The following is a 25,938-nucleotide window of genomic DNA, read 5'->3' as shown; positions in this document are numbered from 1 at the left end:
AACTGTCCACCCACAGTGAAGCCCAGTCTCCAAAGTCCCGGAAACGAGGCTTAGTGCGTCTCCCTGAACACAGCGGCACCTGGGAACCTTCAATAGAGAGAACAGCTCCCCAGGGCCCACACCCCATTCACTGCGGTGCCTGCCTCCCTGCAGGCTCTGCAGAAAGTCCCTCCGTCTTCCATCTCCCTGCCTGCAGTGACACCTCCCGACCACCAGGTGGACCTGGACACTCGGCGTCACTCACATACTTTACAAGTGAATCACCCCAAATTCCGTGAGCAGGGCCACCACGAGGAAATTCGCGTAGAAGAGGAGCAGGCAGAAGCCATAGACTTTGTTCAGCTGGAAGCACTGCAGTGGGACCGAGACCAGGGAACAGACGAGGCTGAGGCCCAGGGCGCCCGCCAAGACCCACACCAACAGTCCGTCTGGCTCCAGCTGCGGAGGGGGGAACAAGGCGGGGTCACTGCAGCCAACAGCCAAATGGATGTGTGAGGGCCCCTCGCTAGGGGCCAGGGAGGGACTTTCCACCCAGAGCTGCAGGGCAAGTGCCCTGCTGGATAGCATACCCCATCTTGAAATTCAATGTTTTAAGCCACCTAGTTTGTGGTAAGTAGTTATGGCAGCCTTAGGAAACTAATATATATAAGTACATATAATATATATGTTATGTATATTATATGTACATATATATGTTTCCTATAATATATATTTATATATATAGGAAATATATATCTATATATATAATTATCATGAAAGTGTTGAAAAATTCTCTAGCAATACAGAAGAGTAGAAGGAAGTGAAACTACCCCCATCTTCCTTCCAGATATAGCATCTATCTAACATATATCAAGGACTTCACAGTAGGTACGATGCTAGGTGTTTTACACACCGTAACCTCTCCTCTTCCTATTATCACCAATCCACAGATGAGGAACTGAGTAGTTACTAAGTGACAGAGCCCAAATGGAAGTCCCTGCGCTTACACAATACCCTATCCTGCCTCCCCATACAGTGACATACGTACGCGTGTCTGTGTGAGGACACATACATATAGACTGTACATCAAATCTGAAAATAGCAATGGGATCATCCAATAGGTGACTGTTGAAGAACGGCCTGTGTTTTGCACCCAGCGGTACCCCGTGGATGTCCTTCTTGGATGCCCTTCCATGGTGCCTAATGTCTCACTGAATTATCAGCACGAGCATTTTCTAAACTCAACACAAAGGCGGTGGGATGCAGATGCAGACACGCAGACACACACACACACACACACCACAAGGAACAGGAGAAAAGAAATAGGCCCCTCAGGGGGCCAACCCTAAAGCCTCATTGTCTGGAACTGCCAGAGAATCGATAATGAAAGGAACCTATTAAACCCATGAACAGTATAAACAAAATTTGCAGAGGGTGTTTATCTTTTAGAAAGCAAACTTTCCAAGCAGGAGTAAGCTATTTGCTGCTGGGCGTGGCCACTGGGAAAGACCGCCCTGCTGACAGCTAATTACAAGTCAGCCAGAGTCTATTCAAGACCTAGATGCCTCAGGGAGAAAGAGGTGGGGGACTTTGTTCCTCAAGAACAACACCTTTCAGCTTGGGGGGACATTCCAAGTACTCCCCCAGCCCCACTCCGTGCAGAGCCTTAAAAACATCCCCCGGGCCCCATCCCCTCCCGTGCTAATCTTTCCCTTGTTTGGTCTCTGAATTCAAGTCCTTCACAATAGAGACACTGGCATGGGACGCACACCTGCTGCCTTGGGTCACTCTGCCTTGCAGGGGCTGTTCTTTGCCCTGTGCAATATTTTAAAATAGAAAAAGTTTACCTGGGAATCTTGATTTCTTCTTCTCCAGAAAATCTGGACTATCTGGCCACACGAGGCCTCCCTGAATCGCCCACACATTTCGGTTACCTGCCTGCTGGCCCCTTGAGGTATCTAAGCTGCCCACCTTGTTAGAAAAGTGTCCTACCTTCTTAAGTCCCCAGAGAGCTTCTCTAAAAATGCAGATTTCCAGCCCCTACCCCCTGGAATGCCTGGATCGGAAGGTCTAATGCATTCCCCTCTCCCCCCAGAAATGCTCAGGGACCCTCTATCCCTCACTGTGTTTCAGAACCTTCTCCCGACCACTCTGGGGCTGTCTTCAACAGACGGTGTCATTGTTCTCTCTCCTTTTAGCCATACTCTGGGCAGTTGGGATAAGGTGTTCAGCCTGACCTCATACGTGCTTATCCAGGAAGCTGGGTGTGGGGGTGGGGAGCTGTTATCACCCCCATTTCACGGGTGAGGAAACTGAGACTCAGAGATGTCCTAATTCACTTAAAATCAGCAAGAGACTTAACTGATGGGACCTACACCCGAATTCAGGGTCTCCCTGCCCCTTCCACCAAAGCTACATCTTCGTTAGTCTGTGAATTTGTAAGGAATACATTTTTCAACCCTACATGCAAAATGTTTTAAAGCTGTTCTACAAGTCAGACTTGTCACAAACTCAGAGAAGTCCTCTTCCAGGACGTATAGTGCTCAGATGTGAATGGTCTCCCGTCCAGAGGACCGGAAGAGGATAAGGGAGAGCATTATAAGGAGGTCCCTCACAGAAGCATCTGGCTACTCACCTTCACCTCCACGTGGCCCCTGGAGAGCTGCAGCAGGCAGCCCAGTCCCACGCCCACCAGGATATCTGCAGCCTGGCTCAGGAAGTCCTCTGCAACAACCGTCCCGTGATCCCGACCACACGGCCCGTGGGCTTTCTTTATCATCTACATCCCCCAAAACGACCCTACCCAAGAAGACCCTATCCAGTTTTAGCATCTCTAAGAAGGTGAGTGTCCAGTGTACATTTTGCACTCTACGGATCAAATGAGGTGACAGAAATACTCGGTACCTGGTAAGCACTCAGTAGATGGAGAAACTGAGGCTAGGTGAGGTGAAGTGACCGCCCATGGTCCGTTGGGGGAACTGGTCCTAGAGCGTGGATCAAGGCTACCTCTAGGGGTGGTACAGGAGACACGGCTCCAGGCCTAGTTCCCTCCTTCCCACCCCAACCTGAGAGGTCAGGAGAGCCCAAAAGCCAGGGGCAGGTCGCAGTGGATACAAAAGGGCCACTAGGAGTGACGAATGGCAGGCGCACCACATGGTCCCAGCCAATTCTGACTGTTGTGCCAGCTGCCCGCCCTGCAGCTCACCCACCGGCTGCTTCGTTGTGGAGTTTGGGGAGAGCTGCACTTTAAGTGCTTTTAAATAATACTACTTTATTTCACAAGCAACAATATCTACCACTTGTTGAGTCTGTGCCATGTGCTAGAAACTATCCGGGAGCTTTACCTCATTGCCAGTCTTCACCCCAACCGTCTTTTCATTTACAGAGGAGATCGCTGACTAAGACGTGTGCTGTGCCGGGAGAGGCGGCATGTGGTGGCGCTAGGAACTGGAAGCCAAGACTGTCTGGTCTCCAAGCCCTTTCCTTTTCACAGCCCCACCTGCCTGGCCCTGTCTTTTCTATATAAACCAAGGGCTGGCAAATGACAGCCTGCTGGCCAATCTGGCCCCCTGCACACTTTTATAAATAAAGTTTTATTGGAACAGAGGGACGCCAGTTCATTTACGTCCTATGGCTGTTTTCACACTAGTGGCAGAGTTGAGTAGCTGCAAAAGACATTGTATGGCCCACAAAGTCTAAAATATTTAAATTCTGGCCCTTTAAGAAAAGGTTTGCCAACCCTGGACATCTATAAACTATGATATTTATAAGCAAGAGGGAGACGGTCTTCCGCAGGGCACACGGCTCAGCATGGTGGCATCTGCTGGTAATGCCATCACCGTAACAATAATATCTGCCAGCCACTGAGCGCTTACCAGGGGCCAAGCATTTCTGTCACCTCATTCAATCCTTACAACTACCTTTCCAAGGTCAGTTGTATCAATAGCCCCATTTTATAGCTGAGGGAGAGGAGGCTCCAGCAGCCAAGTCACCTGCCCCAGGTGTTGCAGGGACAGCCAGTCCCAAGGGTGTGCATGGAACACACGCATGGCTCTCAGAGCCTGTGCCACCAGCACTGAGGCTCAGGCAGCCCCATGAAGGATACTGAAGATGATGCCACCAAAACAGGCTGAGAACGCCATCCGCGGGTAGCCCTGACGGGCCAGCGTGAAATCAGAGAAGACATCTGCATGGAAACGAGAGGCCTTAAGTGGTGAGTGGCTTCCCAGGCCCTCCTTCATTCTTACCCACAGTCATTCAGTCAACAAACATGGATGAATGCCCCCTGGGGCTGGGTGCTATGGGAGGCCACAGCATCCCATAAGACACCATTCCTTTTTGATTCCTTTTACCCACTCTTTTCCAGCAGGGGCAATTTTGTGGATATGACATGCCACCACTAAATTTTCCCCCAAGTCCTGTCTGCTGCTAGCACACACCTCCATGCAAATTAGGAAAAAGTACCCAAAAAGGTGAGTGAAAGGAGAGCTAGATTTTGCCCCCACCCCAGCTAGATTTTGGATGCTCTTGTGCAGTGAACAACCTGGCCAACTGTACTTGGCAGCTGTAGCTAAAGAAGGATAATGTATATATGTGTGAATGCCTCCACATGCCACACACCCATCGTGGGCTGCAGTGGGCTCCATGTTTTGCCTGAACTCTGGGGAGCCACTGAGTGTCCGTGCATCAGAGAGTGGGAAATAGGCTGGGCTTCTACTACACATAATTCTGGCGGCTGTGCTCAGGCCAGCACCCCGCCTGGCCCTGACTCACCTCCGATGCTGTTTCCCCAGGCCAGTAGCGTGAGCCCCAGCACAGTGTTGCTCAGCTGGAAGACCACGCCCAGGGACCGCAAGATGTTCACCACTTCTGTAGCAGCTGCATTGATCCACAGGGCACTGGTCAGGAAGCCCAGGAAAGCAAAGAGCTGGGGGCAGGGTGGAGGGAACAGTGTGCTGATAGGACCAAGGCCAGCCCCCAATAGGGACATGACCTCGATTCCTCATGTGGAAAATGGGATGGTAACCTACCTCATGAGGTTGTCATGACCATAAAATGAGTTAACAGATGCAAAGCAATTAGAGCCTGCCACGTAGTAAGTGGTCAGTAGAATGGCAGCTCAGTATTACTATTTTGTAAAGATGGGGGTTCATCATAGTTTTCATCAGATTTCCAGTCTATGAACCTATCACCACAAAAAGAAACTCCATACCTGTTAGGAGTCACTCCCCATCCCTTCAACCTTTACCCCAGCCCCTGGGAGCCACTACTCTACTTCCGGTCTATAGGAATTTGCCTACTTTAGACATGTCATATAAATGGCCTCATTTATTTATACAATATGTGGTCTTTTGTGACCATGTATTCCCTTAGTACATTGTTTTCAAAGTGCATCCATGTTGGAGCATGTGTCAGGACTTCAAAAACTAGTAAGAGACACTGGCTGAAAACCATTTCTTTAAGTGATCAATTTGCTGAAAATTCGACCCCCTTTGGGTTGGTACATCCATTCAGTTTCTAAAAATAAAAACTACAAATTTTGAAATCAAGAAATAGTAAAAAAAATAAAAATTTCTGGTAAATTTTTAAAGAAAAAGTCTCTGGACAAACTGCCTTAAAAATTCATGTAATGTACAGCATAGGGAATATAGTCAATATAAATGTTGAATAACTATGGTGTGCACCTGAAACTAATGCAATATTGTATGTTAGCTGTATTTTAATAAAAATATTTTAAGAAGAAAAAGTTCCTTAGAGTGCTGTTGAGTGGAGAGAACGGAAAAAGACACTCACCAAACCCAAACAATTCCCTCGCTGGAATACGATTGTTCGGAAGCCAGGTGCTTCCTGGTGGATAGAGTGGAAGAGAGCCTGGAAGGTCTTCAGTGAGGTCAGCGTGCTGTTATCATTTGACCCAGCAGTCCTACTCTTAGTAATACGCCCAAGAGAACATTTGAATGGATACACAAAATGTACGATAGCCACACCATGAAATAGTACTCAGCCATGAAAAGGAACTACTTACTAACACATGCCACAACGTGGCTAAGTTTTAAAAACATTTTGCTACTAAGGGAAAGAAGCCAGTTGCAAAAGACCACATATTACATGATTCCATTGATATGAAATGCCCAGAAGTGACAAATCTATTGAGACAGAAAGCAAACTGGCAGCGGCCAGGGGCTGGAAGAAGAAGGGGGATGGGATGTGCCTGTTGGATACGGGGTTTCTCTTGCGGGTGATGAAAGTGCTCTGAAATGGATTGTGATGATGGTTGCACAACTCTGTACATATACAGTTGACCCGTGAACAATATGGTTTTGAACTGAGCAGGTCCACTTAGAAGTTCAAGGTTCAACTGTACTAAAAATCACTGAACCATATACTTTAAATGGGTGAATTTTATGGTATGTGAATTACATCTCAATAAAATAAAGCTATTACCAAAAGAAAAAAGAAAAAAAAAAGGAACTTGAACAGGTACAAAACCCCTCAAAGTGGCTTTAAAGACCTGTCATTGTGGAAGGTGATTACTGGCCTAACTGCCCCCGAGGCACGGTGAGGACACCTGCCTCGGAGACCGAAGAGTCCCCTGTCCCAGCTTGGAGATCCCAGGGTTCTTACCCAGTGAAGCCTGGGGGGCTCGCTGTTAGATGTGGCAAAAAAGGTCACGGCAGCCAAGGCTGTGCCCACAATCACCACCACACCCCAGACGGGAAAGAGGCCACCTATCTCATAGACGCCATCTGCAGAGGGACAAGAAAGGGAGCTGGTACTCTCCACAGCTTCAACTCAGCACCTCCTCTTCGAACCCCTCCACCCCAAGAATGACTGAGGGGGCCTAGGGCAGAGGCCCACAAATACAACCCACTTGCACTCACCTGTTGGGATATAAGACACATATCTCCTACGTACCCAGCCCTGTCCTAGGCACCTCAGGGGGACAGAGAAATTAAAGACATAGCCCGTCCTCACACTAGTCACACAGGGAAGAAAAGACAGGCGTGAAAAAACAAGAGTCTCTCCAGCTTTTTGTTGTAGAACTGGGATGGATGGGCATAGCTAAAACTATTCACCACAATTATCTTTTGCCATGCTCATGGCAGACATCACTAATCAATCATGATGCTTCTTTCCAACTGAGCTTCAAGGCGACACCCTCCAGCCAGACATTACTAATGGATGGGCATCACTCCATGAGATGAACTATACAAATCCAACCTTCCCTACTGATTCTGGAGTCCAGCAACTGCTCTCTTGAAAAATCCATTCCACAAACCAATGCACTATAAGGCTTCATATTGAAACACTAACGGGAAGAAACCCTGCAGGCAGGCAGAACACTCCGTACTGGTCTTAAAGGCAATGGGTAGTTTGACAGCCCAGACATGTGCAACAAGGCTTTCCTTTTGTTCTTTCTTTAGTCTGGCTCATTGGCTCTCAAACGTCATTGGCCATAAGATTTATGTGAGGGTGCTGAATACACAAAACCATGTCCACAATACATTATGGGTGATTTCCGGGGGGAGGGGACTTGTAATTTTGAATGAATATGACTTTCACCAGTAGTGTTGGTTTTAATACCTGATGCCTGGGTGAGAGGCCCTTTCTCTGTATTTGCCAAGCCTGTGCTAGAGGAATTTTAGGAGGTGATTGGAGCAGGGTTGGTCAGGAGGGCTTCTTGGAGCGCAGAGGTGAGCTGCTTTGTGGGGCAGGGAGAGGGGCAGGCAAGAGCTCCGTGGGAAAAGGGAAGAGTTGGGTGGGAAGGAATTGAGCAGGTCCGTGCCAGCAATAGCAGAAAGAGGGCTGGGGAAGGCAGCTGGCTCAAAGGATAGCTGGGGGACAGGGACTTTTTCCCAAGAGACACTGGGGAGCCATCGAGATCTTTGAACGAGGGGTGACCACAACACGTGAAAAGTGGCACTTTAGAAAGATGGTTCTAGGAGGCTGGAGGATGGCAGTGAGATTGGGAGGCTCTGCCAGCTGACACGACACCCCTTGAATCATGATACCCCCTCAGGCAGGGAGCTGAGTTTGGGGTTCTCTCTGTCTAGTGCTCAGACCAGAAGGGGGTCACAAATGCTTTTGCCTGAACCCGTCTTTCTCTAGTGTAGACCTGCTACCCCTAGATGGTGTTGGGGTACGGGGACAAGACACTAAGTACCACAGAATGCCATCTCAGGGAAGGCATTACTTCTTTAATTCTCTCCCTGCGATAAGGAGAAAGTCTCTGTTTGGCGCTAATGGGTCTGCAGCAGCTCTAACACCTGCTAAATGCCCTATTTAACAAAGGCTCCTGGCTCAGATGCTTTACTTTTATTGTGTTTATTTTTGCCGTTACCTTGAATTTATGAAAAATGATGCCAGTTTCCTATGGACGCAGGTGTTATAGTTTCCTTTGCAACAAATTTAAATTTTAAAAAAAAAGCTGATTTAAAAAATATGTATAATAGTATAGAGTAGGAGAAAAATCAAGAGAAGGTTCGTGAATGACTGTTTGGGAACAACTCTGTTAAGAAGACACAATGACTGTGAAAGCAAGTCCCTGGGCGGGAGAGGCAGGGCTTCCCAGCTCAATAGACAAGGGACAGCTGTAACCAACCAGGCAGCTGGTAACCATAAGGGGCGCCCTTCTCAGTTTCCAGGGTCACACCGTGCCCTGAAATACTCCATCACCTGCCCTCCAACTCTCCTTCCTGGGTGCCTGTGTCCCCCTATGAATCAGGAGAGAAATTCACAGGGAATTTGACAGCTGGTTCATCCTGACACTGTGAGAGCAAATAACAGCACATCTGGCCATGCATTTGCCATCAGAGCCCTACCTCCACCTCCAGGTGCTGTCCCTGGGCTGAGGGGGAGGAGCCCAGCTGACGAGACAGAAACGGAAAGCATGAGATACTAAAGTTAGACAACAGGAAGAACCTGAGTAGAAGGAGTTAGAACATGCCTGACAAGACTGGCATTTCTTTACCCAGAGCCGGTCAGAAAAGAAAAGGACAGCCCAGGGCACACAGAGAAAACTCAAATGCCAGTGGGGACCAGCCAGCTCACACAAACAAGGGAAGTAATTCACCCACATCACCTAGTAGGCAATGGAGGGGCCTGTGATGAATCACGCAGCAGACACCTCCACCGGGGGTGGGGGTGCCCCTCTCAGCTCCAGCAATTTTGCCTTCAGGAATGTGGCCCAGGTCCTTAGAAGCCCAAACCTGGATTCTGAGGTGACAGCTCCAATTTTTTTAATGCAGGCAAACAAGCCAGAGAGGGCTGGACTCTGTCCAAGGGCAACCAGTTTGCAGCCTCCGTCTGGAGCCCATAGGATTGGACCAACTGACCACTGGAGGCTGGCGTCCCTTACTACATAAGCATATATTAAGTGCCTGCTGTATGTCCAGGATTTTGCCCATGGCCTAGGCCCCCTGGTGTGGTTGAGAAGAAAACTCTAGAATGTGGGGAGGAGGAAGGTGGGCTAGCCTGGGGGAGGGGATACTCACAGGCTCCCGACTGCAGCGTCAGGACCAAGACCAGTGGGCTTATCACCAGGTGCAGGCAGTTGAGGGGCCGCTTCCAGTTTCTATCTTCCTGGTCAGGGTCCACGAGGGGCACCGTGAGGAGCAGCAGGAACTCCACGGGCAGCTGTCAAGTGTCCAAAGACGGAAGGGTGTCGCCAGGGAACTCAGCCCTGAGCTCAGTTTCTTAAGAACGTGGCTGTTGCTAACGCACAAACTGTGTGCTGGCCTGGGCTACTTGCCTGTGGCCGGCTCCTGCTGCTGCTGTAACACACTGTCACGTCCTAAGTGCCTTCAAACAACACATTTATTCCCTTCAGGCTCCGGAGGACAAAAGTCCTAAACTCAAGGTGTCATCAGGGCCGCGCTCCTTCTGGAGGCTCTCAGGGAAACTGTTTCCTGGCCTTGTCCAGCTTCTAGGCGCCACCTGCATTCCTTGGCTCGTGGCCCCGAGTCAATCCAGACTGGGCTTCTGTCATTACATCTTCTCTGACCCTCCTGCCCTCCCTCTTTCCCTATAAAGACCCTTGTGATTTCATTTGGCCCATCTGGATAATCCAGGATCCTCTCCCCATCTCAAGATCCTTAATCACATCTGCAAAGTCTCTTTTTCCCCATAAGGTCTGGGAATCAGGATGGCGACACCTTTGGGGGGCGTTTTTCAGCCAACCACAGCACCTCATTCTCTAATCCTGACACAACTACAACTCCATGCATGGGAACTATTATTTTCCTAACTTCCAGAGAAGTTGAGGCTCAGAAAGGTTAAGGAACGTCTCCAAAGCCACACAGATGGGGATATGGAGCTGGGATTCAGGGCCAGCTCTGATTGACTCCACACCTTGTATTTTTAGCCAATAACTAAGTTAGTAATAACATTTACAGAGTGCTTACTATCTGCTAGGCACCATACTCAGCCTTTCACACATAGTAGTTTATTAAATTGTTATAAGCACTGAGGTAGGCTGGATACTGTTCATAATTCTTAACAGAATTAAATACCCACACATTTTGTCAAGTGACTAGAAATGTTGCAGAATGTATTTCCCTGTCCCACTGATGTTGAACTTGGCCATGTCACTTCCTTTGGCCAATGGGCTGTTGGTGACTGTGATGTGAACAGAGGCTTAAAATGTGCTTGCGGGGGCGGCTGGTTAGCCCAGTTGGTTAGAACGCGGTGCTCTTAACAACAAGGTTGCCAGTTCGATCCCCGCACGGGCCACTGTGAGCTGCGCCCTCCACAACTAGACTGAAACAACTACTTGATTTAGAGCTAATGGGTCCTGGAAAAATACACTTAAAATAAATATAACTTTGAAAAAAAATGTGCTCATGAAGTTTGCCTTGGTCTCTTCTGCCAAGAAAACAGCACCGTCCCAACTATCCACTGGCTCAGAGTGAGACGTGGGGCAAACCTGAACACCAACCACATTCCAGAGGACCCATAAGCCCTTGAATGAGAAAAAAAATATTCTCATCATAAGTCAATGAGAGTTTGAGGGTCATTTGTTATGCAGCATTGTTGCAGTGATAACTTACTGCTACAACTACTCCAGAAGAAAGGCACAATCATTATCCCCATTTTATAGAGGGGGAAACTGAGGCTCATAGAGGTGAAGTGACTTGCCCAAAGTCATGACTCAGCCAGAGCCACCATGGGGTTCAAATATAGTTCATTATTTTCACATGATGGAGGTTTCCAGGTTATCTCCAGGAGCAGAGAGGGCTGTGAGGTGGTACCCTGACTTTTTGTTCTGGAGGGTGGAAGGCAGCTATAGCTATGCCTCATACACCAGCCTGGGGAGCCCTGCTCATCTTCAGAACTCAGAGGACATCAGAAAAACTCAATCTTGTTCTCACTGGAACTCACCTTGACCCACTCCCTGACCCCAGCCCCAGTTCCCCGCCCTCACCCAGTTAGGAGGGGTCCCCTCCTCCTCCTCTCTCTCTGCCTCTGGACAGATGCTCTCTTTCTCCCATGGGGGGCAGAGCCCCAGGTCAGGCCATCAGCCACACTCAATCACTCAGTGTCCCCATCAAGTCCCAGCTTATCTAATTCTGAGAGGGTCTCAGTGGGTCCCCCTCCCCCTCATTGAGCGAGACAAGGTTGAGTGGCCACTGTCATGAAGCTGGGAGCCCAGGTCCAGGTCTCCCCTCCTACCTTAAACACCTTGAGGATCCTCCAGTATGCCGGCTTGTACCTCCACTTCCTGTAATCCAGGGGGTTGAGTGCCCGCACGAGGATCTGAGCTGTGGACGCCTGGTAGAAGAGCAGCGGCTGGCACTCTTCCCCTGGGTGTACACGGTGGGGAGGGACAGGTGTCTGTGGCTGGCTCAGCCTCCAGCAAACCCTCTCCCCTCGCACCAGCCCTCCCAACCCTTGGGAAGAAGGAAAACCCCAGTGCCTGGCAGGGGGCAGGCACACCCGGCCCACAGCTCAGCCAAGCTGCACTGAGAGGTGAGGCTGGTTAGTGGCCTCATTCCTGGGACCTGGGTGGCCCCATCTCCCCAAGTCTCCACCCTCAGCCCTGCCCTGGTCACCCCGCCCCAGCTGGGCACAGGGCCCCGGACTCACTGTAGTCATAACTGTTGGTAGTGGAGGACACCCGATCGTCCTCGGAATCTGAGGGCATCTCTGTAGGAGACACGAGCGTGTCACGTGAGCCAGCCAGGGAGCCCACACCCTCCCCACCCTCATTCAACGGCAGGGCCCCCCTGGGACAGGGCAGCTTTCAGGGTCCAGTAGCCAGAACCTCTGTATTTTGGGTTTCTCAGCAATCACCGTGCACGCCCAGGAATTCTTACAGAGTGAGAAAGTCTAACTCACAAAACATTTTCAAATGTAATGATGTAGCTAGTAAACTTGGACAGAGCAAGTGATGAGGAGACGTCGTTAGCACAGGCAAAAGCACGGAGGTGGGAGCCTGGGAGAATGAGTAGAAAAAGCATGAAGAGGAGATGGACACGGCAAAGGCCTCCCGAGACGTAGGGCAGCAGCGAAGGGTGCAAAGGATGCCGGCCTCCACTGGTCCTGTCTTGCCGGCTCAATTCCGACTCTTACCTGGAGTACCAGGCATGGAGTAGACCAGGCTTCTGCTCCGCTGCCATTGGTAGATCCAGGTACAGAGAACCACAGTGAACACATAGAACACGTACAAGCCTAGGTAACCTGCAGACAAGGGTGCAGGCTGTCACCACGTGGCATCAGGGTCCAGAGAACAAGGGCTGCCCGCTCTATAGCTGGGACATGTTAGTGGTGGCTCTCAGCGTCCACCCAGCCCAGTACCAGTAGGTAAATGGCCATTGCCCAGAGCCTACTCCCCTGTCCCCTGCTTTCCTTGGCCCATCTTCTCTCCAACCCCACACCCTAACAATCCAGAAATCAGGAGATAATGCCTGATGCAGAGAGTGGCCTCCAGGACCCCATCCAGGTGCTAAGGGTCTATGTCCTGCTCTGCGTCCTGGGAGGTGGAGCCCAGCAGCCTGCAGCCCTGAGCTGGGCTGCACTGGGTTCAGCCAGTGGGAGGGTCAGCAGCAAATCACGAGGCAGCGGGAGGGAGAGCATCCAGGGTATTTCTTCCCTGCTCCCTCCCTGCTGTGGGGCCCCATCTCCGGCAGGGCCCAAGACCCTCTGTGACTGTCGCTCATGCTGGGTGGCACCAGCTCTAGGACTCCAGCCCTTGCTAGGTTCCAGCTACTCCATTCTCTGCCCCTTCAGGCATGGGGGCCAGGCAAGGGGGGGAACGGCTCCCAGTGTTGCTGGTCCCTAGGTATCTGCGCAGCTCAGGAACCCTTGTTGGTTTCCTTAACCCTCTGCACACTGTCCCTCCATCCATGTCACTTGAATCGTCTGACTGGACCGTGTATGCTGCTGGGGCCCTGACGGCCAGTCAGCATCCTGGCTCTACTGTTTAGTAAAATTTGAAATTGTGAAAATTCTGAGCCTCGCCCCTGGCTCTGCCCTGTCCCCTTTGGTCAGCTGAACCATGTGTTCCCGTTTTCGCTCAAGCTGCCTTGAGTAGGGTTTCCATCACTTGGAACCAAAGGAGCCCTGTGTCTGTGCGCCGCTAGCACTCTCTCCTGTCCTGCTATGCCTCCCACCCCACCAGCCCTGGGATGGCCCTGGACCTGTGGCTGCTCACCCAGGGCCCAGGCCAGCGTGACCCTGCCGAGGTAGAGTGCGGTGAAGATCAGGAACACGGCCACCATGTAGAAGATGATGTCCCTGAGGAAGGGCCTGGAGGCGGCCGTGAAGGGGCGCAGGATGGCAATGCCCCCGGCCACCACCGTGGTGACCAGCACGCCAGCACCTGGAGGAGAGGACGCCAAGCTCAAGCCACCCTGCACCCCTTCCTGCTGCCCCACACCCCCCAGCCAGGGCCACTCGTACCAAACAGTGCCCCAAAGGCCAGGCTGGCTGTGTGCGGGTCCGAGAAAGCCACCAGGGCACTGAAGATGTCGGGTGCGCCGTTCCCAAATGCCAGGAAGGTGACGCCATGGGGGAAGTGTGTCAAGGGGTGTCCCTGCAAAGGCCCCAGCTTGCCCAGGCCTTTCCTGGGCCATAAGCTGCCGCCCTGACTGCCAGCCACCCCCCTAACGACCGTCCCTCCCTCCAGGGAGCAGAATCTGAGCAAAAGGATACTGCCACATTGTGGGAAAGTTTGAGCATGGTGGAAATGGCTGACAAGTTAGGGCAGAAACTGTGGGGAAAAAAGCAAAAGGTGAAGACTCCCCAGTGGGTGGCCCGCTGCTCCCACCCTTCCCCCAAACCTGGGATCGCCCAAATGTCAACCTCCCAGACTCCATGTTCCCATCTATAAGCTGGACCTGAGCCCAAGGCCAAACTCACAACTTGCCCGCCGTGACTCCCAGAATCAGAAACAAGTAAAGCAGCCAGAGAGCCTGGGGGGCGGGGGGCGGAGAGGGAAAGGAGCGTTAAATCCAGCAGGTGCCACCAGTCCTGCCCAGCAGCTGCGAGGGGGTGGGACCTCACATAGAAGGTGATGACCAGAGGGAGGAGGTGGGGCGGGAAGTGGCAGAAGATGCCTTCCAGGTAGTCCAGGTAGCCCCCCTCGCTATGGCAGTCAGGGTTGGTCCGGATGAAGTCACATCGGTCAGAGGCGTTCAGGCTGCACACATCACGACACTGCAGGAGGAGAGGGAGGGGGGTGTAAGGCGTCGACACCCCAAGGGTGATTGCACCCATCTAAGCTGCCAAAGATGACCTCCTTCAGCCTGGCCTTGAAACCCTCCAGATGCCAACTACCCACATCAATTAAAAAAATAATAATCTCGTGTTTGAAATTAGCAAGCAATGAATGTACACCTGTTTGCTTTTTTAAAAATAAACAACAAACAACAGATAAAGATTTCTCAGTTCCCCCTTCCCATCCCTGCTCTCCATCGTCCCACTTCTCCCCAGAGGTCCCGCCACAATCAAGTTGAGGCAGACCCTTACAGGCATTTCTCAGTTCAATGACATTTGTATAGACTTCCTATATGACATTTGTATAGACTTCCTATTTTACAGTTTGTTTTGTTTTACGGAATTGGATCCATCCTAAATCTCTTGTTTCCGCAATTTGCTTTTACCACTTCGCATATGGGCCATAACATATTGGTACACATAACGAGGACAGCGGTGATAAAAGTCAAAACATTCTGAGTGATTTCTAGATGCCAGGCACAGTGCTAGGAGCTTAAAAATGCATCTCGGTTAAATCTCCCACCCACAAGAATCTTAGGAGGAAGGTACTATTATCACGCCCATTATACAGATAAGGAGACTTAAGGCAGTGTCGCGGTTAGAACCCAGGCCCTTTGAGAATCTAGAACCCCTATTTTGACTATCACAACCCCCTGCCTCCCTCCAGAGTCTTTTTCACAGCAGAATGGTATTTCATACTATACATGATACATAGTAGAGGTAACATTTTCCCATTGGTGGGAGTTTGGGTGTATCTAATTTTCCAGTAATACCAACAGAGAACTTCCTTGCACGTGACTCTCGGAGCATATCTGGTCAGAGAGAATTCTAGAAGTGAAAGTACTGAGTCAGAGCATATCCTAGTCTAGGTTTCTCCAAAAGCGACTCAGAGACAAGGACCGACAGGCATACCTCATTTTACAGCACTTCACAGATATTACGTTTGTTACAGATTGAAGGTCGGTCCGTGGCAACCCTGTGTCGAGTGAGTCTACCGGCGCTATTTTTCCAATAGCATTTGCTCCATTAGTGTGTCTGTGACACATGTTGGTTAATTCTCGCTAATATAGGGAAGGGACATGAGGACTATTTTTTGCAGAAGAAAGCATTCAGGGGTTGGCTTCCAAGACTGCTGCCTAAATGCTCCAAGACACAAAACTCAGGCGGACGGTGATCAAGGACAGACCATGTGGACCATCCTGTAGTTAAGCCCAAGGCAAATAAAGCACAGGTCGTGTTTTACAGGAGCTAAAAACCAGCCTGCCCCTATTCTTCTTGCATCTTAGTGAAGTTAAACTTACCATGGTTCTCCTGTTGTCCTTTCCCCCCTTACCAGTGAATGTTCCGTGGAAGCAGAAAACACAGATAAACTCTAGCCCAGGGCATGGAGGGAGTCTCTCTTCCACCAGCAATTAGAGACCACCACTCTGTCTGTGGGGGGCGGGGGCATTTGTTTTCTTACTTACTGTCTGCTAAATAAACTTATTTTAAACTCTCTATCGGCTCACGTTGGAATTCTTTCCCACGTGAAGCCAAGGACACTCTTTTCTTTTCCTGTAACATCGCCCTGTTTCACTTTTTCATCATCGTTGTGCAGTACAGGATCGTGTACACAGAACTTTTCCGTGCAGTAAGAAACCTAAGAATGCGTGGCACTCGCTTTATTGCAGTGCCCTGGAACCGAACCCGCAATAGCTCCGAGGCCTGCCTGTACACATAACTTGTACACTTGGGAGGTATATGGAATACGAGCAGCACCATGGGGAGTGGAAGAGGGAGGAAGGCTAGGTTGAGACTTCCCAGTGGAGAAGGAGCTGGGTATTTATACACCAACTCCTGTCAGTTATCAGCGAAGACTGCTGGGGAGGGGGGGTGTGCTAGTTTCCCAGCTTTTCCAGCGACCATGCTTATGGGGGTTTCTGGAAAACGATGCTGCCAACTAGAAGTCAACAGGAACCCACCAAAACGGTAGAGTCCAAAGGACCTGGGCAGAGTCCTGACTGTGTCTGTTGCAGAGGAATAAGCATCTTAAACATTGATGCGTTTTGCCAAAATGCCCTCTCCAAAGCTCTACTTACACCCACTCCCACCAGCAACGAGAAATGAGCGTGTGTCTGCACTTGAACCAACACTGGCTACCGCAGTCTTGTTCAGGCAAATTTAGTAGGAACCTCCTTATTCAATTGCAATTCCTGGATGACTTGTGAAGTTAAGTGCTCGTTTCCTATGTTAGTGGCCATTTGTATTCCTTGTCTCAACTGCCAGTTTTTTCAATTGGAATATTTGCCTTTTCTTATTGAATCTTATCCCTCTAATTCCATTCTCCCAGAGGAGCCAGAGAGATCCCTTGAAGAAATAAATCTCATTTTGATGTCCTTCTGCTTAAACCCTCCATTGGCTCCCCACTATTGTAAAACAAATCTTACCTCCTAGCTTCAGCCTATAAGGTCTTTTGTAATCTGGCCACCACTACCTCTCCATCCTCATCTCAATACTGCTCCCCTCACTCACCCTATTCCAGCCATTCTGGCATCCTCACTGCTATAGGAACATACTAAGTTTGCCTCAGGGTCTTTGCACCTGTTATTCTCTTCTTCTTGGAATGCTCTTCCCCCAGATATCTGTATAAGTGGCTTCTTTTCTCCATTCAGGGCTTGACTCAAAGGTAACTTCCTCGTAGGAGCCATCTGTGACAACCCAATCTGAAACAGTTGGAAATATGCCCTCCCCAATATCACCTGATCCTATTATTTGCAGGACATTTAGCATCTTACCACCTGCATTTTACATGTTTACTTCTTTAACTGTCTTCCCAGGAGACTGTTAGCTCCGTGAGGACAGGGATTTTCATCTCTGTGGTTGCTGGTATATCCCAGGGATCAACTCAGTGCCTGGCACATAGCAGATGCTCAATAGCTATTTGTTGATTGGATGAATATACCCCCACCAGATGCCAGCTTCCTGTCAGGATACTCACATCTACCACAGGGGTCTGGTTCACACCTGAGGCTGGAAACTCGGGGCTGGTGTGGGTCCCCGTAGATGGGCTGCTGGCCCCGGACACTGTCCTCACCATCAGCAGCACACAGAGTAAATGCAGCACCCAGTGCAGAATCAGCTGCCTGCCGGCCATCAGCCCCCAGCCCCCACGGCGCCTGGCCTTCACACTCTGCTTCCTCTTCTGCAGTGTTTCAATTCCAAATGGCTGGCAGCTCCAGCGACCTGCGGGGTGTGGGAGAGAAAGAGGACAGTGTCACTGAATACCCCAGGACCCAGCAGGAGGGGCCTGATAACTTTTTCAACTGAGAAATTGCCCATTCTCCTCCCCCCACCAAAAGAAAACCAATGTAGAAACCCCTATTCTGGATGGAGGTTACTGGAGGGACCCAGCCCCCCACATTCAGCAAACAGATTAGATATGCCCTTCTTCCTGTGTCCCCAGCAATATCTCCATGGAAACCTAGGACCCTCCTCCCGAGCCTGAATGAGAAGCTGGAAGCTGGAAGGGACTATCCTGAGATTGGGAATTCAGAGCTTCTTGCCTCCAGGGGCTAGGTGGATGAGATAAACACAGGAAGTGGGCAGTGGTGGGGACTGGGCAAATCCTTAGAACAACAGAAAAACATACTTCTGGGAGTGGATTTGGCCTCTGGGCCACCAGTTTGAGACTACTAAGCAACGCTGTTGTTCTATGTCTTACATTGAGCCAAGCACATAATGCCCACAACTTGTCAGGAGTGGGCACAACTATTACTCCCATTTTACAGATGAGCAAACTGGGCCACAGTTAGGCTCTTTCCTCACTCTCAGCTCCTGGGCTTTGCTTCCCTTATCTAGTTCTCAGAACAACTTTGGAGAGCTTATTGTCCCACCCCTTTTAGAGGAGGGAGCTGGGCTCCGAGGAGCTCCATAACCTGCCTGAGGTTACACAGTAAGGAGGTCACAAAGCCCACAGTGCCTCTGACTGGGAAATGGAGGCCCAAAGGGAAGTGAATTGCTCAAAGTCACACAGCCAGTTAGCAGATTCCGGCAGGACTCGGCCATTTCCCTCAACACCGGGTCAAAACCGACTTCATTTTTATTCCAAAGAAATTAAACTGGGGGGAAAAAAATCCTTGGCACATTAATTGGCTCTTCCACATGTTTAGATGAGCATGTTTTACTCTTGCCATAAAAAAAAAAAACACAGTGCAGAAACAACGTTCGTTGTTTTTTTTTGCAATTCTTTGCACAGGCGTGTCTCAGTGTCCTGGCTGAGGCAGGATCGGGAGGAGGAGGCCCCGAGGAAGTAAAGGGGAGAGGAGAGGGTGGAGGTGCCTTGTCCCAGCACTCTTCCCTCACCTGTTGACTCTTCCCTTTTCTGTTGTCACCGACTTGGAAGTGCTAACATGGAATCAGAGGCTCCAGGTTTCCAATTCAGTCTTAGTCGCTTATGAGCTGTGCGGCCATAGGGAGGTGACTTCACCTCTCTGAGCCTCCGATTCCTCGGTAAAATGGAGACAAATACTGGCCCGTCGGAGCATACAATAAGGGTTCAATAAATGCTCGCGCCTCTAGTGTCCCCAACGTGAGGACCAGCAGGCTTCTCCTTTCTGTTGGCCGCCGATTTCTTGTACTCATTCACAAGGAGCGTCTCCCGTGCGCCTGTCCAGTGCCAGGAGCTCAGACGCTCGGAAGTTCTGCAGACCTGATAGGAAGGGGCAGGGGCAGAAAACGGGGACTGCGACCACATTTGCGGCTGCACTTTCTAGCTGCGAGAACGTCAATGTGCTCAGTTTCCCAATCACGACGGATGTTGAGAAGTTCAACTTCGGGTGCAGGGTCTTCCCGCGGCGTCCTAGGGGGTGGACAGGCTCCTCTTACCTTAGGCGGGGCCTTGAACCCGTAACCTCCGAACCTTGACCCCACCGGGACTCGCGGCCTTCCCGATCCCCGCCTGCTCCAGTGTCCGGGGCTGGATCCGGGTACGGTCCGGGGCTCACCCGGCTCCGGCCCCGCCCCTTACACAGCCTCGTCCCAAGGACACGCCCCTTAGGGCTCGCCCCGCCCCTGTCCTTAAAGGCACCTGCTCCCCGGGAGGACGCGAGGGTCTTCCCCACTCGCTACCCCTCTTAATCCTCTGTCCATCGGTTCTGCTTTCGCATCTAAAGCAGAAGTAGAGATGAAACCTTAGGGGTAAAGACGGCAGGTGGTCGGACAGGGGAAGTTAGAGGGTGAAACTAAGGGGTTCTATTCCCGAGGAAGAGGTGGGAGAAGACTCCAAAATACTTCTAGTAGTCGTTGGTGATAAGGAGTATTGGAGAAGGTCCCAGGTGGGGAAAGGCCCACCTTACCCACAAATATTCCGGCTCTCCTGCCTGAAACGCCTCTATTTGAGAGACCCCCTAATTGAGTTCAGCGTTTCTCTCTAGTAGCATCACTTTTAAGAGAAGAACAAAGGCAAATACTTGTAGGTCAAGACAGGGGTTTTAGTGATCTATTAGTCCGGGCTGATGTAGTACTTCTCCCCAGTTTCCCAGCCTCCTGGGGAGGTTCTGGTCATGTCTGTCTTTCCTTCCGCTGGCCTGGGGAGGGCACAGAGGTTGGAACAAACGGAGGTGATGAGGCTGGGGACCGGTGTGTCCTCCCAGGCCGCCCCTCCAGCCCTGTGCCCACCTCCACAATTGGCGTACATCGAATCCCACGCCTCTCTCTCAAAGGCAGCCTGCTTCCTGGACAGAGAGCCAGCTCTGAGCTGGGCCTGGGAAGCCCTACCGCCCCTTTCTGACTTCCTCTTTTACCCCCACCTCTGGCCTCAGAAATGCTCTCCATTCTCTGAACACCCTTACACATGGCCACACTTCTGCTCCTCTGAACCCCCTGCCCAGGATGCCAGCCCTTCCCTTCTCCACCTGACAAACTCTTACTCCTGTTGCCAGGCCCAGCTCCAATGCCACCACCTCCAGGTGGTCTTCTGTTTCCTCCCTGTCTGCTGGCCACCCCTGAGGCTTCTCACCTTCAGAGAGAGAGAGAGAGAGAGCACAACTCTAGTTCCCTACTTGATATGTTTGGAATCTCAGAGCATGGGGTTTCTGTGTGGCTTTCAGGAAACATTTAGACTCTCTGAGCCTCAGTTTCCTTCCCGTAAACAGGGATGACAGTAGTGCCTAACTCATGGTGTCCTTGCGATATGAAACATAACACTGTGTGTAAAGTCACTTCCGCTATAGTCACAGGTCCACCCAGATTCAAGGAAAGGAAACACAGACCCTGCCTTTCAGTGGAAGTATGTCAAAGCCACTTTGTAGGGAGAACACGTAACACGCAAGCTCTTGATGTATCTGTGGAAAATGCAATCTGCCACCAGGCCTTAATCCACAAAGGTGACTAATGATGGATATTTAGGTGGCATAATAAGCAGCAGAGGGGAGCTATATTTTGGAGGTAGGGGGAGAAAGGACCCTTAAATTCCATTGGGTGGAAAGCTGCCGGCAGCATCACATGCAGGCTAGTCCTGTTCTCAGCCTCCAATAAACAAACCCAAAACCAATCAAAATAAATAATGCCAGGGAGTGGTAGATGAGGGTAAAGGGGATCAAGTATATGGTGATGGAAGAAGAACTGACTCTGGGTGGTGAACACACAATGGAATTTATAGATGATGTATTACAGAATTGTACACCTGAAATCTATGTAACTTTACTAACAATAGTCACCACAATAAACTTTAATTAAAAAAAAAATAATGCCTTTATTGAAGACTTAAATTTATAGTGAGTGTTCACATGCTTTTCCCATTGAACAGCCTTGTGGGGTGAGGGCTACAGGTATCCCCATGTCACAGAGGAGGAAAATTGAGGTTCGGGGAGATGAAGTGACCTGTCCGCAAGACACTCATTGGGAAGTGGCAGAAACGGGATTTGCACCCAGGTGTATGTGACACCAAGTGCGTCCCCTTCACCACCACAGCCCGAGGGTTCTCCATCACCCAAAGGTAAGGCTACATGTGCCTGATACTCAGCACCCCTGTTCAGGGCGTGGGGGGCATCTCCGGGAACAACGCAAGTACCTGGGAAAGCGTGATACTTGGAAGTAGTGGAAGTAGTAAGGCTTGAAGGGGAAATTAAAAGAGGAAAGAAAGAGAGAGAATCAGAACGTTCAGTCTTCGCACAAGAGTCTCGGAGACTTAGACGTTTCCTTAAGGTGCCTGCGTCTCACCTGCAACCAATTCAAGTTCCCTCTTGATCCTAGCAGCCCTGATACACTGCGCCTACTTAAACCCCTCCAGGACAAGGGGCTCATGACCTCCTGTGGCAGCCCAGTTACCAGTGGACAGTATCAGTTGTGAGGGAGTGTTTTCACAGGCATTGCCTGGAGCAGTCTCCATGGGAATAATTCTACTAGAAAGAGACTTGGCGATTGATAGATGTCGATCTTAAGAGCCTTGAAAACATGTGGGTCTTTTACACCACCAATGTTGTTCCTGGAGCTTTCCTGAAGTAAAAAGACGATGCGGACAATGCTCTCAGCACAAGAATGTTTACTACTGCAAATTTAACAATGGTGCAATAATTAAAAATACCCGAAATGTCCAATAATGGCCCTTGACATTCCTGCGTGCCATTAACAGACTTGTTAAATCCATTTTGGTAAGAACTTAGAGCTCTTCTCTTTGGGGTCCCCCCGTAGATAGTGGATAAGAATCAGGTCTTCAGATCAGCTGGACTCAGGTCCCCAACTCACTTGAGTTTGCCCCTGGCAAAAGTCACCTCTGTTCTTGGACTCTGGTTTCCCATCTTTACAATGGGGTTAGGGTTTCATGGATTTCTTAGGGCAGTTGTGAATAGTAAATGAGGAAATGGTCATCAGGTGGGTGCCAAATGTCTTGTCTACAGGAACACAGAATGCCTCCGTGGTCACATGAAGCTTACCCAGGTGACTGGTCACTCCTGAGCCGCAGCGATGGCCGTAGGAGGTCATATGACCCACAGAGGGAGAGTCACAAGCTGAGCACGGGAGCAATGCTGACACAAGAGGCGGGCCCACCTGGTGCTGACTAGACCATCTCTGAGCCAGGCCTGGGTGCTCTGTGTCGGGGAGCCCCGTTCTCCTGGGCTGGCCAGCTTCCTTGGACGGTGGGGACCTTAAAAACTGACTGGGACATGGTAGCCCCTGTTACGATGTACGTCCACGTTGTGAAATGATGACCACGAGCTAGCTAACTTACTTATCCATCCACAGACATAGTTACCACGTCTGTGTTTGTGGTGAGAGTACTTCAGGTCAAATCTCTTAGCAAATTTCAAATATACAGCGCCGTGTAGTTAACGACAGGCACTAATGAGCACTGACTAATGTAATGCTGCACAGTAGACCTCCAGAACTTACTCGTTTTTGCATAACTGAAACTTTGCACCCTTGGACCAACATCTCCCCATTTCCCCCTCCCCTCCCCCAGCCCCTGGCAACCACTGCTCTCCTCTCTGCTTCTATGAGTGTGAGTATTTTAGAGTCCACATGTAAGTAAGGCCATGCTGTCTTTGTTTTTCTGTGTCTGGCTTATTTCACAGAGCACAATGTCCTGTAGGATCCATGTCACAAATGGCAGGATCCTTCTTTTGAACTCTGAATAATATTCCATTGAATATAGAGGTGTGTGTGTGTGTGTGTGTGTGTGTGTGTGTGTGTATAGTCACATTTTCTTTATCCATTCATCCATCCATGGACATTTAGGTGCTTCCATGTCTTGGCTATTGTGAATGATGTTGTAATAAACACAAGAGTGCAGATATCTCTTCAAGATCCTGATTTCATTTCCTTCAGATAAATATCCAGAAGTGGGATTGCTGGATCATATGGCAGTTCTATTTTTAATTTTTTGAGGAGCCTCCATACTGTTTTCCATCGTGGCTGCACCAATCTGCAATCCCACCAACAATGCACGAAGGTTCCTTTTTCACCACATCCTGGTCAGCAGTTGTCATTTTTCTTTCTTTCTTTCTTTTTATAATCACCATCCAAACAGGTGTGAGATGATATCTTGAGATTTTCATTAGCATTTCTGAAAAGGGTGTTTTTTGAGGGACTTCCCGGAGTGCAGAGACTGCCAGGCTGGCCACTGCCACCAGCTGGATTTGCTTCAGTGGCCCTCCAGTGAAAGCCTGCCCAGCATCTGTGACTTTCCAGCATCCCTGACGACCTCCAGTGGCCTCCGCCTGACCCTTCCCTGAGGCCGGGCCCCTCTCTCCCTCTCCTTCTTCCCCTCCCTTTGTTACCCTACCTCCTGGGGCACAAACCTTGCCCCAACCTTGCACTACACTTGGCCCTGATCTTGTTGCTCCTGGCTGTCAGTTCTCTCTTCAGTGAAGACAGGCCTTCCTGTGCTTAGAAAATATCCCAAGGACAAACAGACATATTTACTGGAACTCTGGACTCTCACAATAATCTCCCTTATATCCCATCCTGCTTCCCCTGCATTTGTTCCCATCTCAATGACCACTCCATCCTCCAGCCACTAGGGGCAAGTAAAACTGAAGTCCCCCTGGATTCTTTCTCTCCGCCCACCCCAGCCATCCCCTCAGCGAATCCTTCCCCGAGAATGACAAAAACTGTATATCCCAAGTCTGACTGCTTCTCTACTCCTCCGCGGCCACCTTCCTGGCCTCCGTGCGCAGACAGCTGCAGGACTCCTTCCTCACCGTCTCCCTGTTCTGCCCTCGTCATCAACACAGCTGCCAGAGAGACCCTGTTAAAATGCCAAATCAGATCAAGTCCTACTCTGCTTAAAACACCCCCATGGAGAAAAGTTTGGCAAATCACTGTTCTCATAAGGGACTTGTAGCTAGCATATGTTAAAAAAAAAAAAATCCTACAACTCAACAATAAATAGGCAAATAATCCATTAAAAAATAGGCAAAGGATCTGAACTGACTTTTCTCCAAAGAGATTTACAAAGGCCAACAAGCGTATGAAAAGATGCTCACCATTATTACTCATTAGGGAAATATGAACCAACACTCTAAGATACCACTTCACACCCAGTAGGATGGCTAAGACTTAAAAAGATGGATAATAACAAGTGTTGGTAAGGATGTGGAGAAAATGGAACCCTCGTACAGTGGAGAGAATGTAAAATGATGCAGCTGTTTTAGAAAACGTTTTTGGCAGTTCCTCAAAATGCTAAATATAGAATTATCATATGACCCAGTGTATTAGTCAGCTTGGGCTGCCATAGACTGGAGGCCTTAAACAATAGGTCATGGACTGGAGGCCTTAAACAACAGGTGATTGTTTCTCACAGTTGCGGAGGCTGGAAGTCGAAGATCAAGGTGCCAGGATGGGTCATGGGTTTTTATTTAAGTCAGTGTTTCTAAGTACATTACTGTTATTATTTATATTGTCCCCTAGTGGGAACCCCTTCATGCCAGCTCTTGGCCCTTTTGACATGTCTCCATCCTTCTATGAGTATTCTTTGCTGTTCCAGACTTATCTTGTACTCTCCCTGGCCAGCTGTGAAGTCAGCCATTTCTCCCAGGAGCTCTGGCTCCCTTTAGTGGAAAACAAGATCTGGGTACGACCGTGTTTCCCCCAAAATAAGACCACGTCTTATATTAATTTTTGCTCCAAAAGATGCATTAGGGCTTATGTTCAGGGGATGTCATCCTGAAAAATCATGGTAGGGCTTATTTTTCGGTTAGTTTTATTTTCAGGGAAACACGGTAGCTGTTCTCATTGTCTCTCTGACCTCTTAAGAGAACAGAGCTAGGAAATACGTATGTACAAGTATGTTTCCAGATTTCTCCATATAAATATGAAAAACCATGAGTTTTAGCCCAATACCACAATAATCTTCTGAGGATATTATCCTATAGAAAAAAGCCTGGATCCCACATCAGCATTCTATTTATTCATTTGCTCAATTCTACACAGAGAATAGTTTCAGAATTGCTACACCCATCCATTACACTTTGAAAAAACAAATTTATAACATAGAGTTCATGATTCTTTCAGTATGGTTATATTATTTATTTAAAGCAAGTCAGGTTTATTTGTTTCTACTTTTATTTAGTAATATGGATTTCCCCCATCCTGTTGATTTGTTTCTAGGTATGTAAAATATCAACACATTTCCCAAAGTCAAAACTATACAAAAAGATATACTACTGAGAGACATATCACTCCTAACGCTCCCACCCCATTCTCACCTATCTCCTTGGGAAACCAATTTCATTAGTTTCTGGTTTATCCTTCCTGTGTTTCCTTTGC

The 25,938-nt window shown here is 49.5% G+C and overlaps 1 protein-coding gene across 1 annotated transcript; it reads right to left on the bottom strand.

Annotated features, from left to right (window-relative positions):
* Positions 1–240: 240 nt before the first annotated feature.
* On the bottom strand, positions 241–19,695 carry SLC8B1 (solute carrier family 8 member B1). The gene is given in 16 exon segments (XM_074321373.2): positions 241–438; positions 2,615–2,679; positions 4,085–4,165; positions 4,753–4,906; positions 6,604–6,725; positions 9,474–9,615; positions 11,650–11,780; positions 12,064–12,123; positions 12,550–12,657; positions 13,631–13,798; positions 13,879–14,011; positions 14,131–14,188; positions 14,338–14,390; positions 14,482–14,634; positions 17,672–17,916; positions 19,036–19,695. Coding segments are annotated over 15 exon segments (1,782 nt in total). The 5' UTR covers positions 17,828–17,916; positions 19,036–19,695.
* Positions 19,696–25,938: the final 6,243 nt, after the last annotated feature.

This window comes from Rhinolophus sinicus, chromosome 9, assembly GCF_057876585.1.
Source record: "Rhinolophus sinicus isolate RSI-liver-muscle chromosome 9, RSI-T2T, whole genome shotgun sequence".
Classification (NCBI taxonomy): Eukaryota; Metazoa; Chordata; class Mammalia; order Chiroptera; family Rhinolophidae; genus Rhinolophus; species Rhinolophus sinicus.
This window is presented reverse-complemented; position numbering and strand designations above follow the sequence as displayed.